At 42.0% G+C, this 16,747-nt stretch overlaps 1 protein-coding gene across 1 annotated transcript; it reads left to right on the top strand.

The window, feature by feature from the left end:
• The first annotated feature begins 1,396 nt into the window (after positions 1-1,396).
• Positions 1,397-15,447, top strand: sun1a (Sad1 and UNC84 domain containing 1a). The gene is made up of 19 exons (XM_080021906.1): positions 1,397-1,506; positions 2,261-2,454; positions 4,044-4,070; positions 4,362-4,664; positions 5,478-5,672; positions 6,538-6,618; positions 9,268-9,361; positions 9,474-9,532; positions 9,762-9,970; positions 10,485-10,748; positions 10,935-11,033; positions 11,157-11,230; positions 11,499-11,625; positions 11,910-12,185; positions 14,122-14,206; positions 14,298-14,413; positions 14,573-14,740; positions 14,825-14,917; positions 15,313-15,447. The coding sequence occupies exons 1-19, from the start codon at positions 1,409-1,411 to the stop codon at positions 15,427-15,429; spliced, it is 2,679 nt and encodes an 892-aa protein (XP_079878032.1). The 5' UTR covers positions 1,397-1,408; the 3' UTR covers positions 15,430-15,447.
• Positions 15,448-16,747: the final 1,300 nt, after the last annotated feature.

The following is a 16,747-nucleotide window of genomic DNA, read 5'->3' as shown; positions in this document are numbered from 1 at the left end:
CCACAACATTTAATTGGATTAAGTTAACCGGCGAAAACGTCATGGGCGTTCATGCGTGTGCAGAGCGAAGTCTAGCCCATCTGGTCTGATCCCACAGAACAGCTACCGTTGCACAAATTGCTGAAAAAGTTAATGCTTGCTATCTCAGAAACGTGTCAGAACACTCAGTGCATCGCAGCTTGCTGCGTATGCCGCTGCATAGCCGCAGACCGGTCAGAGTGCCCATACTGACCCCTGTCCACCACCGAAAGCGCCTACAATGGGCAAGTCTGAACTGGACCATGGAGCAATGGAAGAAGGTGGCATGGTCTGATAAAGCATGTTTTCTTCTACATCATGTGGATGGCCGGGGTTAGGGTCTGATCCAGCATCTGTAGGATGTGCTGGAACAACAAGTCCTATCCATGGAGGCCCTATCTCGCAACTTACAGGCCCTAGGATCTGCTGCTAACGTCTTGGTGCCTGATACCACAGGATATCTTCATAGGCCTTGTGGAGTCCATCCCTTGATGGGTCAGAGCTGTTTTGGCGGCATGAGGGGGAGCGACACATTATTAGTGGTGGATTTAATGTTCTGGCTTATCGGTGTATATGGTAAGTGTGGCTCAGAACATCATCAACAGTTGGAACACAATCTACCACCCAGCCCAAAGTGGGCAGGGAAACAGATTTGTTCTTTTAGTGGAAGGGTGGTCCAATCCTCCCCCACCAATTGCCAGCATTTTTCAAAATTCTGAGTGAGGCTCACACCAGTGGATGAACTTAGTCTTTAAACGGTAACAAAACTGAATGCTAAGCACATTTCACTTGTTCCTCCAAATGCTGTTGTAGTCATTTCAATCCAAAAATGACCAAGCAACTGCGCCAAAATAAAATTCACATTCATCACTGTCCAATCAGTCATCTACCAAATTGCAGTTTTGTGCAATTTGTGCCTCACATTTTTGTAATGTTCCAGTGTAATTCATGAATTTCTCTCCATACAAGTAGCACATGCAATGCTATGCCTACCTCCAAGGTTATACTGTCCTCCCCACTTCTTCCTGCAAGTTGTTTCCTGTTTAAAACCTGTGCTGGATTTTGACAGGAGTATTTTGGGCTATAATCAATGGTGGTACTCGGAAGAGAGCCTAGAAAAGCTGTCTATGTAGGTTTTCAGCTTGGACCTAGCTCGTGTTTGCTTGAAATAAAATGTGGGTCACAAAGAGCTGCTAAAAAGAACACACCTGTTGCTGTTGCAATGAGCACAGTGCTCTTTCTCCGATATATCTTCTTCTCATCTTCTCATCAGTCCCCTCCCGCTTCCAGCTCCAGCTACTTCACAGCCGTGTTGGACTTTGAGAGGGAGCAGCAGGTTGAGCCAGCACTACATTCTCCCATCATGTCCAGACGCAGCCTGCGCCTCCACATGCCGCCGCCCTATGGAGACACCAGCCCCCTGGACCACAGCTTGCACTACGGAAGCGCCTCCTTCAGCGCAGGGGTGACCAGCAGGAGAGAAACAAAGTAATTTCTGTCCATAAGAGAACAGAGTGCTGCTCTTAACGCCTGCTTTCATTGTACTTAGCAAGGCCTAAAATGTTAAAGACCTTAAATTAATAATTTATAATAATTATTCACCAGGTAGCGTGCACCATTTACAAGGCTCAGTCCTTACCGCAGCGGCCCGGGTTCGATTCCGGCACGTGGCCATTTGATGCATGTCATCCTCTATCTGTCCCCTTTCTTCCCACACTATCACTGTCAAATAAAGCATGAAAATGCCCAAAAAAAGAGTTACTTATGTGCAACTTAAATATATGTATCTGTAGGGTGCTGAACAATTTATTGTTACAAAGTTAGATTCTTGGCACACACTGTAGTTCACCCATCGTTACAGGAAACTCAAAACAAGAGATTTGCTGTGGCGAATTTGTGACTGCCATTTAGAACTGAGAATCTGAGGACTAGTGATTTCATTTTTATTTTTTTATGAAACTGCCAATGACTATAGTTATGTATAGTTCGATGGAGAAAGGTTGGGGTGGTGGTGGCTGCAACTTGTATTGCTTCACAACATTTCTTAATACCTTAATACTTCATGTTTCATGGAACATGCAGATTCTGTATAAAAGCATCTAATGAATGTCCCTATGTTTGTGGAAACATTTGGGAGATCCACTGTGATATATATACCCACATTTCAAGAGTGAGGCTTGATATTTCATGTTTTTGTTTTGCCCTTCACTTCTCCCCTCTCCAATTCTCCATTCCCTAAAAGGCTGTTGAAATCCAAGCGTTCCCAGCAACACTCAGTCTCCTGCTCCCAGTCCCTTCTGCAGACCCCTCGGAAGCAGTCCAGCCTGCCTCTGCACAACAGCAGTCTTCACAGTGCGGCCTCTGATGCCTCGCTGCTCTCCTCCCTGCTGGATGAGTCCTCCATCCAGGACAGGACACTGGTTGACAGTTTCTGGGGTAAGCAGCTCTTTGTTTTATCCTCCTAATCTTCAGTTCATCTCCCGTGTCAGTGCTCCGAACCGGTTCAACACTTGATTTTGAGTGTAGGCCACCTTTGGGACAGTGACATGAGGTGGTGAGGCAGGTGTAGGTTGGGACAGTGACATGAGGTGGTGAGGCAGCTGTAGGGTTAATTTGTCCTACGAGGCCAAAGATTGGTTGTACTCTAATTGCATTTTTCCTCTACAGGGCTGTGTGTGAAAATCAATTCTTTATTCATTTCTAATAAAACGGTCTACAGTACTTGGTTCCAGGAATCCAGCGTAAAAAGATTCTTGTCTTGTTTGATACCTGTTGCTGCTGGCCCCTATTGAACTATTCTACATGAGCAGGCCTAAATATGATCTAATTTGTGATTGGCCCCTTAACTGTCACTTGAAGTTGATGCAAACGCAACGGAGAGACTTCCACTTCGGTTCGCCCTTTTCAACAAATCGGGTTTCAAACATTTATTGCTCTTCATAGCACAACTTTGCTGGATGTTTTTCGATTGAGAAAGTTACAGACTTGCTGCAGCTTCTCGCATGGAATGGATGCAGTGGATTTTAATGCAGTCCAATAGGGCAAAAGTTTAAGTCAGGGGTCTCAAACTCAAATTACCTGGGAGTCACTGGCCAGGTTCTCTTCTCCTCGGGCTTGGACATCAAGAGAAACAAACGCTCCAATGTATAATAATAATAATAATAATAATAATAATAATAATAATAATAGTTATAGTAATCCATTATAATACATATGTAATCATAAAAATCGTTGTTATATTGTATCGTATTCTTTGTTTTATATTCTGAAAACATTTAAGTAAAGTTGCGTGACTGAAGCAGTGGTTTTATTTTAATTTTTTCTTTTATTAGTTTTCAGGCCAGATTTAGCAATATATTAACATGTAGCAGGCCATATTCAATTATCTTGTGGATCGGATCTGTTTTTATTTTAAGGTGTAAATATTTGCCCCATTGCGCTGAATTTAAACCGTGAGAAGACTGCGTAAGTGCACATTCATCCGTTTTTCACAACACAGATTTCTTAACCAAACCACTCATTTTGTTACTTTCATAAACTAAACTTTCCATGTTAGTTATGTGTATCTCTGGTCATACTATCTAGTTTACATCACTTGTTTGAACGGCCCCGTCTTGATTTTGATGATTTGGCTTGCGTATTGAAAGCAGGAACAGTGATTGGTAATGTTTGTTATTAATACTGATATTGCAGCCATTTGCAAAGTGTATTGACTCATTTTAGTCTTGCAGTGATGAACTGGTTCTTGTTGCAGCCTTTTGATTTCTATGTTGGGAAGCAAAACGGGAATATAGTGTTTTCCCCTCAAGTTTGTGCTAATTCAACAGTATAAAATTTCAAATGTATTTTTATGAAATGTTCAGGGAGACAGAAATTTGTCTTAATGTACAAAGAACAACAAAAAGACAGACTATTCAATGCATTGAAGATGCAGAGGGTAATGTGTAAGCGTTGGGATAATGCTTGCTTCATAAAAGAGTAATTGCCCTTGATTGGTTTCTGACAGTACTGTCTTCCTGACACAGGTTTGGACCAAGATGCAGATCCCAAAGGTAATATTCTGCTGCAGTTTCAAAAGGAATATGACTTTATTTCAGTTTATTATTATTATTATTATTATAATTATTATTATAATTACTAAAGGATAAACAAACATCTTTCCATGATATCTTGCACTGCTGACTGAATTTGCAATACAATGTGACAAAATGTAACTTTTCCAACAGAGAGATGTTGAGAACTAGAAGTGAACACAAACAGAGACACTGTTATGGGCTTGCATGTGGTGAAGCAACATTCATAAGAAGCGTAATTGTTTGTTCCAGACATTACTGTCATTTCAGAGAGGAGCCTTGCTCTGGCCAACAGCACCCTGATTTCCCCGGGAGAGGACCACTGCCCCAACCATCCAGCCCAAATCCAGACCTCCATGGTCAACGGCTACTATTGCAACGACTGCGCCCTTCAGTCCGACCGGGAAGAGGTTCTCACCGCCACCCACTCCCCCTCCAAATACGCTGTTTCTTCTGCAAAAGCTAGCAGACTATTGCACTACCAAGTTCCAAACCAGGAACCGACAGTCGGTGCCACCATCTTGCTGCCTTCAACAATCCACTGCAGGGACAAGAGCCACAAGGCCAAGACAGGTGAGAAACAGTGCTGTAGGAGTGATGGTAGACTGTGAATAAAGAAGAAGTTTAAGGTGTGTGTGTGTGTGTGTGTGTGTGTGTGTGTGTGTGTGTGTGTGTGTGTGTGTGTGTGTGTGTGTGTGTGTGTGTGTGTGTGTGTGTGTGTGTGTGTGTGTGTGTGTGTGTGTGTGTGTGTGTGTGTGTGTGTGTAGGTCTGTGTGTGTCCACATGGGCTCTTGTCACAAGTGTATGCAGGAGGTCTTTAGCCTGGCTGGCTCTCCTCATCACCCTTCTTTACAAACGCATACTGTTTCGGAAAGACCAGTACAACACAGGTAGCGTGCTCTATCTCAGCCTGGGTAACCACAATGGAGGTCTTGTCTCCTTTTTGAAAATACAACTCACCCGGTATTTCTACCCTTTTTTTTTTTTTTTTTTTTTTTCAATATCGTTGCATGCTCTTTCAAATGAACGAATGTGGCACTGGATGCCAGAAAAACATTGGTTCAATTTCACTGGTGTTTGTTAAATTTGTCTTCTCTTAATAGTGACATTTGTATTGTGTGTTTCTGGGATAATGGTGGAATTAAGTGACTGGGGACTTCTTAGGGAGAAGCCACAAAAAATGTAAATTCTATTATAGTATTCATATAATGTCTTACTCCATTGACAAATCTGTCAGCGAGGTTCAACTTCTAATAAAGCTCTGCATTTGGTATCACAATGCTTTACAGGCTTCTACTTTTCAATGAGTGGTTTTAATCTGACAAATAACAGAAATTATAGGAATCAGTCATTGAAACTGGAATCACTCTTCTTTTGCCTCTACAGGTGTTTTAAAGTCGATGCGGGACTCAAGCCTGCTCTTTTACAGGAGGACTGCTGCCTCCATTGTTACCGCATTGACTCTTACCTTACAGTTCTCTAAAAGATTAGGCATGCAGGCATGGAAAGCTGCCCTGCTCTGCTGGAAAGGTTGGCGCAAGGTACAGGCTGACGAGATCAATGGGAAGCTGGTCAGCAGAGGTACATGAGGATTTCTCCATTTCTCACAAAGGTTCTTTCCTTCAGCTTGGGACTTGGTCACTTTCTGGCCACAATACAAATTTTAATCGCTCCTTTTTTCTTTTTCTCCACTCAACCCTCAACATGACTTCTAGACTTTTATCTGTGACTTATTTTTCTGCCAGAACTGTACATTTTGTCTTATGTAAAGGCCACTTCAAGTACATTTTATTTTTTTATATTGAATGGTCTTCTATGGCATTACTTGCTGCAATAAATAAATTCTAGCCATCCCTAAAACTTGGATTTGAGTGGGGTGCTTCATTCACTTTCACTTTTTTAATATTGACGCTTCGAGTAGCCTTGTGTGAGAATCTACTTATTTTATCACTGCTTGCTGCTATGTTGCTAATAGGTGACATTCAATTGCCAATTCGATTGTGCCTGGATTTTCCATCTGGAAGGGGAGAGGAGGAGAGAAAAAAAAAAAAAAAAAAGGGGGGGGGGGGGTAAAAGCAGGTAGTGAAATTCGCTGGAGGTGGCCTTTTTACGGGCATTTCTTGTTTAACATTCTAATTACTCTTCCCTTGCACTGAACATGATGCCTGGCATTGGAGTAGCTCCCCTCGCAAATTCCTTTCCTGCCCGTCTTCTGACACAGGTCACCTGTGTTGTGTTTGGCTCCAAATTGAATGGGACCCCATTTGTTTTGGCTGTTTCCTTGGCAAAATGCAAATCCTCCCAGTCCCTCTGCCTTCTAAGTATTTCTGTTCACCCTCAGTTTGGTGGAAAGAAGCAATGGTTTTTCGTCTCTTAGAACCTCATTGCACAAGCTTACTATTGACTTTCTTTGTTTCTCTCTCCTTTCCTTTGTTTGTTTTTGCAGCATACTCCAGGTCCTGTGGAAATGTGAACCTGGATGAATGTGGGGCCTACAACAAATGCCTTAATCTCAGCGGCTCTCTGTGTATGTATCTATTTGTCCATGTATGATTACTTTTAGCCAGTATTTCCGCTAGCTATTATTAAGGAAACATTCACACTCTCAAGTTCAAGAGATTATTTGTCACATACATATACTGTACATACGGTCATACATATATGCAGTGAAATGTCATAATACCTGTTGATTCCGCACAGTAAGCTCTAAAATGTGCGTAACCAACAGTGGTCTATTCAGTACATCGGTGAAAATGGTGTGTCTCACAGACATGCAAGGACTGTCATGCCATTTTCACAGCTAGGAGGCCACTGTATGATTACAGACTGAGGTAATATCATAATTTGAGGATTTGCACTGCTGTTATCGAGAGAATGCATCCATTGCAAGTTTTACATAGTTTAAATGTTTTATTTTTCACAAGATTCTTTTGGTCCTGCAAATAAAACACGTGAGCCTACTTTATTCTAAATTTAATAAAATAAGGTGGTAAAAGTAAGTGAATTATGACAATAATCCTCCTTGGGCATGTCATTGGTTACTTGTTGCTGGTCAAATAATTGGATTGCAGACTAAGGTCAATCTTATGTAACTGTAAGTAACATGTGCTGTGTTGGCTACTGGTATTTTTTCAAATAGGCCCACAATCTGTTCCCTCACACTTTGGGTGCTGACAGGTGATGACTGTAAGGGCAAACAACAGTCTGAGATGCCTACGGTCACATCTACGTCATCTTTATCTTCGTGGTCTTCCGTTGCCTGCTACTTGTTGAGGTTGCTATGGAGTGTTACAACCTTTGCAGGTTACCCAATCTACTTAAAACACAATCTCAAAGACACCCTCTCTGGTTAATTTGAACCCAAATCCACCCAGGACTCCTATTTAGATTTCTCTTGCTCTATCTTGCTCACATTCCTCCGCAGGATCCTGTTCTTTCCAGCTAGCTCGGCGAGCGGGTGCAGCCGGGTGGGCTGTGACCAAGAACCTACTGCAGGATCTCTGGTCAACTGGCCATTCACCAGGTTCCAATCTCACATTCATCTAACCTTTAACCTCCCAAGGACTGCTCTGATCTCCCACTTTGCACGTCTACTCTGCCTTCCCCTCGACATGCATACCGTGTGCCGCAGCTCTGTTGTTTTGCCTTGGTTGATGTTGATGACAAATTCTTTGCATTTCAAGCATGTAAATATACACAAAGCACACCAAAGCCAGCAAACCAGATTCTCTTTTGTTCCAAATAGTTTTTTCTTTGTTTCAAATGTCTGCAAAATGTGGGTATTTTATGGGTTTTTTGATAGTTGAAGAGATACTTACTCAAAGCAAGCAGAATAATCTTAAGCCCCTTTCACACATGCAGTCTATCCCTGAAATGTTCAGGAACATTTCCTGCATGGGGTCATGTGTGAATGGGAGCAGGGATCGATAGTCAGGGAAATCTGTACCGCCAATTTCCCACCTCAATGCCTAGTAATATTTCAAGAAAAATGCCAGTATGGCTGTGTTGTGAATGAAAGTGGTAACATTGCAGTGACAAGTGCATAAAGTGTTATGTCCGTCTGGAAGATACTTTCATGTGAAGCAAGCGAACCAATCCCAATACTCTGGTGATGAAGTATTTGAATCTGCGGCTTGTTTACGGCTGCCTTGCCAATGCTTTCACAGGTGATTTGGTAACTAAGAAGCAATACAAGTCCTTTATTTGCAAACAAGCAAATTTTTTCAAGAATGGTCGGAAACAGAACAGATTCAGAAATAAGGGACGTCCTCTCAGTCAGCGCAGAGAGTGAAATTGCTAGGCAGCTGTCTGGAACAGTCAAAGTTGTTCAGGATACTGGATCAAAACACCTGACTGTGTGGCCTCCCTAGCTTCCGCTTTCTTTTTTCCAAGCCCTTCTGTTCCTGAACAAACGTTTTAAGAGCTGCAGCTCTTTGCCTCCTATTGTAGTCTCACGTGCCTATCTTCTTCAAATTGGTCTCTACTTCTGTCCAGTTCAGCTTCCAGCACTCTTTTAATGCATCAAATGCTTGTTTCTGATTTAAGTAGATAACGAAAAAACATTACTGGTCTCGCAACTTGTTGAATATTAAATACATTGCAAGAACATTGGCACCGGACAAAAACAGCTCCTCGGCCGCCATGTTCCTGAAATAATAAGAAATGTCTTCCGTCGTGTACACGTATACTCGGCCTTTCTGCATCTTTTTCTGTTTAGTTTTATGGCAATTGGCATCCATAAGTGTTGCATTACCGCCATCTGCTGGACTGTCCCTTGCCCCTTTTATTCATTCATGACGTGTGAAAAGGCACAAGATAGAAATGTTCCTCAATATAGTTTCATGTGTGAATAGTGGGAATCACTAGCGGTTGCTGAAAGTTTATCCCTGTAATTTACCGGGAACTATGTGGAAGAGGCTACACCCAATTGTAGTCCAGGCAATTTATCTCCAGAGTAATTGAGTTAGCTGTTTTTCTGCCTTGTTACGATGTCATTTTGGGCAGTGTATCGTCCGGCTCTCTGGCTAACTTGATAAACTTTCTTCCTGCCTCCTGTTGCCCGCTGTGGCAAAGGTCTTTAATTCTCTAATCTGCAATCATGTGGGAAGGTAAACTCCAATAGCCCGCCCTCAACTAAGCAACCTTCACTAATCCTGTCCTTGTCTCCTGTGTCCAGGCAAGGCAGTGTCTGACGTGTTCTGGTGTCTGGAGAGAGGATGGTACTACACCACCACATTCATGTCCCTCCTCAGTTGCTTCCTCTTAAATCGGTGAGTCCAAAAGGGTTGTTCTGGCGTCCTTCACTGCGCTGTTTGACTTCATTGCTGTCGCGATAAGATCTATCTGTTGACTGTGTAATAGCGACTGTTTTCCCTTTCCTAGATGCCTTCCAAACCTCTTCAGATGTGCACTCATTCTCGTCCTGCTACTCTTCCTGTGTAGTGAGTCCCTCTTGTTTTGTTAGTTGTTGTTTTGTTTTTTTTCCAAAAGGACTGATGTAGTTATCTGAAAAGTTTTTTGTTTTTTTTTAATGTAATTTTAATTTTTTATCTGGGAGGTTATTTTTGGTTTATAAATATAAAACATTTCAAATTATTACAAGATTTCAGGGTTTCATACACTTGTTCTCATCACCATTCAATTTATAACGTTTCTTATTGTCCCCTCCAGGTGTTTTGGGGTGGTGGGATCCGTCTGACCTGCTGTCGTCCCTAACTGCTGTCAGTGCCACTGATTGGCAGGCTGGCATCCCAGGCCTGTCCTTCATCTTGAACCTGACCTCCACCTGGAGATGGCTTACTCCACCTAGGGAGGAGTCTGGAGATGTCCAGACCTACACGCCAGCGCCTCATGTTCTTCCTTTGACACAAGAAGCACTGGTGAGCAGTTGGGGATGTTTAGGTGCCTTGTGGTGGGGTGTAAAGGTCTTTTATTTATTATTATTTTAAAGAGGTGAATTGGTATTTAATGCAGCAGAAATTTGATGTAGACTTCAAACAATTGATGTCACAACAGAGAAAAGGACAGTAAATAATAATAACTTGAATCAAGCAAAATGATTTGCCAATGGGGCGAGAGAATTACTAGATCTTTTATTTTCATTTAATTTCATTTCAATTATTATATAAACCCTAGATAAAGTGTCTTCTCACTATTTCTATAATTGAAAATGTGTTTAATACATGATATGTATTCATATCAGTAAGTACCAAAAAGCTCAGTTAGTCTTACTCAGTCCAAAAATCAAGGTATTTATGCATCTATTATTATTATTATTATTATTATTATTATTATTATTATAATTCCCTTTAGGTCTGTATCCTGTAAGCCTCCCATGCCTATGACCATGAAACCATAATCCAACTGACTTGACCCGCTCCCATCTTCCCGCAGATCGAGGGAGCACAGTCTCCTGATTCGGCACGCCTCCTGCGGCTGGAGCGGGGCCTGTCCCAGTTGTGGCAGCGGGTGGAGGCGGGTGGGCGCAGGGCAGAACAGCAGCACAGCGTGCTGCTGCGGCTCCACGAGGAGCTCGGCCGGAGGCTCCACGAGGAGGCCCCAGGAGACAGCGAGGAGTCCCGGCTTCGCGCCACTCTGGAGGAGAGACTTTCTGAGCTGCGGGCGCAGCTGGTTGAGGACAGGACGCGCAGGGAGCAGGTGAGGGCAAATTTGTGTCCTGATGGATTGACATGCAACTGGGCTGCGGTTCCGGCCCACTGGTGACGGGTCAATTTCGGCTTTTCAAATCGCACAATTACTAACCGCACTTCGATTTTTCAGGAAGTAAGAGGAGAACGATAAGTGACAGTAATAAGTGACCTCTGACCGTCTCCTCCTGTCCAGACACAGAAGCAGTTCTTGGTCCAGCAGCAGAGCCAAGCGTCTCGTCTTGCTCAACTGGAACTTCTCCTCCAAGCCGTAGCGGCAAAAATGGAGGTGCACGTTAGCGGACCGATTTCTTGATTTAATAACAGTTATGATGTAGTTCATCCTCTTATCATATCTCATAACTGTCATGGGGATTAATCCCTCCATTGTGCTCTGTCTTGTTCTGTTCACCTGCAGCATGTGCAGCAGCGGCAAGAAGCTGCTATGACACTACCAGTACCTTCAACTACGACGCTGCCTGTCTCGGACAGGTACTTCATGCATGTTTTCGTTAGTTGAGTTCTTGTGGACGTGATGTACCGGCTGGGAGTTAAAATGATCCCAAACATCAAACGGGAATTGAATGCAACTATGGCACATTATGTTTGTGTCTAGTATAGGTATTTGACCATTTTCACACATATGTGTACATGAGCACAGTACTGGAACCGCTAATGGTATCTGTGCATCAGAACTTGTTAGCAGAACTTGTGCAATCCAGGATGTAGCAGTAAAGCCCTTCTGGCGTGTCTTCCTCAGCGTTGGCGTGGACCGCGACTCCTATGATGCTTTGGTGGCAGAGGTGGCACAGCTAGGGGTGGCGCTAGGAAGTGTCAGGCAGGACCTTGAAGGACTGAGCAGATGCCAGGACAATGCACATGAGACGGTAAGATCGCAAGATGAAATGTGACCTGTTATTTATCTTTATTTTTTCTGCCTGCATGTAAGTTTGAGATCAACATTTCATCATTTTGAATACTAATGAAAGATGAATTTAGAAAGAGTGAATACAAATATAATATCCCATTATTTCATATGAAAGTTAACGTCACAATTCTTCGATGACATTGTGTTAGTATTCAAATAACTGTAACTTTGCAGGCTGAGATTGCTTTTGGTCGATTTTTCGAGAGTTTTTATTAAGCCCGCTCTCTACTTCCCCTCCTTCAGATTTCCGCCCGGGTGAGCACGCAGGTCCACGAGGAGCTCCACGCCTTGCTCTATGGCAACCAGTTGGCGAACGTCTCCCCGCCGGACTCGCTCCTCCAGTGGCTGACGGAGAGCTACGTCAGCAAGGCCGACCTTCGGGCGGCGCTGGCCTCTCTGGAGCATGGCATCCTGAAGAACATCAGCCTGCAGGTAGAGCAGCCCAGCGAGCCTCAGCCCTCCAGCGTGGAGGCTGCCCAGAACGAGCTGCACTCGACGGGAGCTGCTGTGACGCAGGAGGTAGGAGCAAGAAATTCTAATAAAATGAAATGTAAACTTGACTTTTTCCACTGTGCTGTGTTATTATTCTTTTATTTTTATCATTTCCTACTTCTTTTTCTGCCTTAGTTATTAGACATTATCAGTCCAGTAACGGTATTGGTGCATTCCTTCCATGTCGGTTCTCACTCTTGGCTATGTTGTTGGTGACACAGTGTTCATTAGTTTTCACTTCTTGATTTACTTACCGTTTTTGTTTTTTATCCGACATCATGACATGAAAAAATGTAACATGACGTGTGATTAGAATGACTATTTCCCTATGTGCATTTACATGTACTAGTAACTTGTTGTGGTGATTATTGGTGCGTATCTACAGATGCTTAGCATTACACAAAAGGTTAAGGTTAAGTCTGAGGAAAAACATTTTTTTGAATAAATGTATTTGCCAAATATACACAAGTTGGCAAAAAAAGCAAAACAACATTAGTCAAATGTACAGAATGTACAATGCGATCCCATGCACAGTAAAGTTATTGTTGTGGCTATAAATTATGACTAATTCTATAAATAATTCTATGTATGTACTAGGTTGTTACAGTGAGCCTACATCCACACTGCAGGTACCAGTGCTGGGCAAGTTTTTGTTTTGTATTTTCAAGCAGGAACTGAATCGGGCCACCATGGGTGGTCCTGGGCAGATGCATGATTCGGAAACCATTTGTCAAAATGCGACCTGGATCTGAAAGAATTGTATCAAAATTGATGTGACTGCGACTAGCTGCTGATTTTTGCCATCATTCCTCATTGGCGGGACTGTCAGTAAAACCTAACTCAGAGCTCTAACCTAAGTAAAAGTACAAATACCCTGGAACAAAAGTACTCTAGTAAAAGTGAAAGTACCACATTGACGTTTCTACTTCAGTAAAAGTGTAGAAATACTTGTTCTTTAATGAACTTTAAGTATTAAAAGTAAGTTATCATAGTACCCTTGATATAACCGATTCTATAATACTTGATCAACTTTTTTTTAAATGTAAAACAAAAAAAACAAAAACTATAGTTTGACTCATAGTCCAATGTTTCCCACACAAAGACTTAACTTGGGCATGCCGTCCAGGTATATTAAAGTATATTTGGCTACCCGTTTTAGCTTTTCTTAAAAAAAAATGTAAACAATTGTTTTACTCCACCCAGTATAACGATGCCATCCGCAATCGATTAACAAGTGGACTTGTAGTGTGGTATTATGTTAAAATACACGGACACAGCTCTCTGTTTCATGTGGATTAGAAAGTGCCCCGATTTTGTATCTGGTTAAGAGACACCAGGAAGTGATGCTGCGTTCACGAGAACTTGGAAAACTGTAATTCGTGTCAGTAGTCACTCCCCTGGCTACCACCACAAGTATATTTCAGACCTGTCATTTACAAGTTGAAAATACAAATATATATCCAGATTGTTTTTTTTGTAATTTGTTTGGCTTGACTGATATTTCATTGTTTTTCGGACTGTATGGGCTCTTAATGTCTTTTATTTATTCAATTTTATTTAATTTTTCATGCCTACTGATTTTAATTTTCTCCAATTGTGTTTATTTTATGCTACCTGACTGCTCGTAAAACGCTCTGTAACAGTGTGCTTTTAAAAAGTGCTTTATAAATGACTTAATGAAACATGACTGTTAGAAATGTAGTGGAGTAAAAGCATCAAACTGAATTAAATTTAAGGAATTACAGATACTTGAGAAATGTACTTAAGTACAGCACAAAAGTTGTATCTTTTGGAGGGGTTGTTTTAAGGTCTTGCCGAACCTTAGAAAGATAAAAGAAAGGTCATGTTTTCTGTTTATAATTTTTAGGTTTAAAAAAAAAATAGATAAATAGATAAAAATTCTAAATTTTTCTGTTATTGTTGATTTACAAAGCCATTTTCATCTCACCTCTCTCCACACCAGCAAGTGCAGCTGATGGTGAAAAGCGCTCTGAGACTCTACTCCCAGGATCGTACTGGCCTTGCAGACTACGCCCTGGAGTCTGGAGGTCGAGGCAGATTGAATCATTTTGATGTTTAGGCGGAAGTATTGGCTTACTGCTCAAATAAATAAATTCAATTGCATGTGGTCTGCTACAGGTGGCAGTATCTTGAGTACACGCTGTTCGGAGACCTATGAGACGAAGACCGCCCTCCTCAGTCTCTTCGGCCTTCCTCTCTGGTATTTCTCCCAGTCTCCTCGAGTCGTGATCCAGGTGTGTGTGTGTGTGTGTGTGTGTGTGTGTGTGTGTGTGTGTGTGTGTGTGTGTGTGTGTGTGTGTGTGTGTGTGTGTGTGTGTGTGTGTGTGTGTGTGTGTGTGTGTGTGTGTGTGTGTGTGTGGTGACTCATTTCATCTGTCTTTTTCAAACCCCAGCCTGACATCCATCCAGGGAACTGCTGGGCATTCAAAGGTTCTCATGGCTACCTGGTGATTCGTCTCTCCATGGCGATCGTGCCCACCGCCTTCTCACTGGAGCACATCCCAAAGGCCCTGGCTCCCACTGGAACCCTTCGCAGTGCCCCAAGAGACTTCACCATCTATGTACGCATCTGAGGCCATCCCAATGACAATAACAAACAACAATAATATGCATCTTTTTTTTTATAATGTGGTGTCTCCTGGCAGGGTCTGGATAATGAAGGGCATGAGAAAGGGAAGCTGCTGGGCAGTTACAGATATGAGGAGGATGGAGAGGCGGTGCAGACCTATCCCGTCTCTGTAAGTCTCGCCTCAGAACTTCAGCATTATGAATCAGTCTCGCAGCATTTAGTAACCTCTTAATCCTTGCCTCTGTTACGCCAATGTTTAACCCTCCTTCCAAGAAGCCCATGCTGTGGGCTGTTTGCCAGTATCTGTTATTTAATAGAGCAGATTATTTATTGGGGGGGGGGGGTCTTGGCATTGGAATCACAACGTGTTTTTTTTTGTTTTTTTTTGTTTGTTTTGTTTTTTTCCCCTCCTATTTTTATGCCTAAACAGCGACACCGAAAAGAGGGGTTCCTCTTTCTTGTTCTTTCTGAGGTTTTCGGTTCGACTTGCAGCGAATTCCCCATAGTCCGAATGGTCAGAGCTTGTATCGGGTCTGAATGCAGTTTGTTTTGTGATCATACCAGGAGGAGAATGAGCAACGCTATCAGATCATCGAGGTGCGAATCCTCTCCAACTGGGGCCATCAGGACTACACCTGTCTGTATCGCGTCAGGGTACATGGGAGCCCCAGCAACAACTGAGGAATGTGCGCGCGTGTGTGTGTGTGTGTGTGTGTGCGTGTGCGCGTGTGTGTGTGTGTGTGTCACACAAAGTAAGCACAGAATTCTCCCAATCATGCCAATGCTACCTTATATGAGCTAGGATCCATGTCAAATGCTGTATTCTGAGTTTATTTTAGTTTTGTGTCACAAGTGGGTAGGTTGAGTTTGTGAGACCTCTTTAGAAGAGAGCATGGTGTCTTTTAGACGATCCCTGAAGGACTCCACTTTTGCACAAATTACTTTAACGGATTACGCTGGAGCTCCTCTATTGTGCCAAGACAAAATGCAACCACTCGGTTTTTACATGGAGGACTAGGCTTTGCAAAAACACCTATAAGGTGCAGATTGCATGACTGAATCTAGTCTATCTAGCATGCCAGAGGAATGTACAATAGTTTGTCTTTTTAAGTGTGCTAATAGCAAAATATATCCATGTTGCTTTCTGGCAATTGGAATGTTTGCTGCTAATTAATTTGAAGTACATGTGTAATATACAGGTAGTCATTTATATTTATTTAACTTTTTCTTGAATAAAAACTACTTTGTTTTATTCTTCCTGCAAGTGGCCACTATAAAGTATGCTCCCCTCGTCTTTTAAGTTACTTTTGTAACGGGCAACTTTTGTACATATTTTTCTCAAAACGTTTGACTTTTGACCTTTTTCTAAAAGGTGTTCCAACTATTGTTTTAATACAGTGCACACATGCTTTCAGAATGTTGTAATAAAGATCTTTGATTTAAGTTAATATTCTCTGTTGCATTTTTTTTATGTGTGTAGCTTATGAAATAATCAGCTGAGTCATTACCGTGGATAATGTTTTATTTTACTGAATGATATTAAACCATTGGGTCCATTTTATAGCAACTGATGCTGTAAACAATTAACCAAAATATTGGTACAATAGTGGCCACATGCCACTATTGTAGCTTTTTTTTCTCTTATGGAATTGATTTGCTGAAGTAAATTGGATTCCTCTTGTTTTTTTAAGAATCATAGAAATTCACCTGTGAATTTTAATTTTACAAAGCCCATCCAACATGCACCCAGAGCTGTAGTAAAGACTTAGATTTAGGTGAGGTTTGACATCTTATTGACATACTTGTCAAGTCAAACATTAGTTTGACTTGACAAGTATGTGAATAATATTTTTTTTTTTTTCATGGCTGGAGACTTTTTTGGAGGTTTATTGTACTCTTAAATAAATTTTTCTGGAATGATTGGTAACCTATTTGTACATCATAAAGCGCGTACGAAGCGCTACGGCGAGCGAAGAGGGTCAAACTCGGTACGCCCGAA

The sequence above is a fragment of the Zeus faber genome (assembly GCF_960531495.2).
Source record: "Zeus faber genome assembly, chromosome: 20".
NCBI lineage: Eukaryota > Metazoa > Chordata > Actinopteri > Zeiformes > Zeidae > Zeus > Zeus faber.
Note: the sequence above shows the minus strand (reverse complement) of the source record. Positions and strands in the feature narration are given on the sequence as shown.

Excerpts from the sequence above, each read along its gene's own strand:
- sun1a (XM_080021906.1), top strand. The coding sequence starts at position 1,409 with ATGCCGCCGCCCTATGGAGACACCAGCCCCCTGGACCACAGCTTGCAC. Across the intron at positions 10,749-10,934 it reads ACAGGACGCGCAGGGAGCAG|ACACAGAAGCAGTTCTTGGT; the intron begins GTGAGGGCAAAT and ends CCTCCTGTCCAG. Across the intron at positions 14,414-14,572 it reads CTCCTCGAGTCGTGATCCAG|CCTGACATCCATCCAGGGAA; the intron begins GTGTGTGTGTGT and ends TTCAAACCCCAG.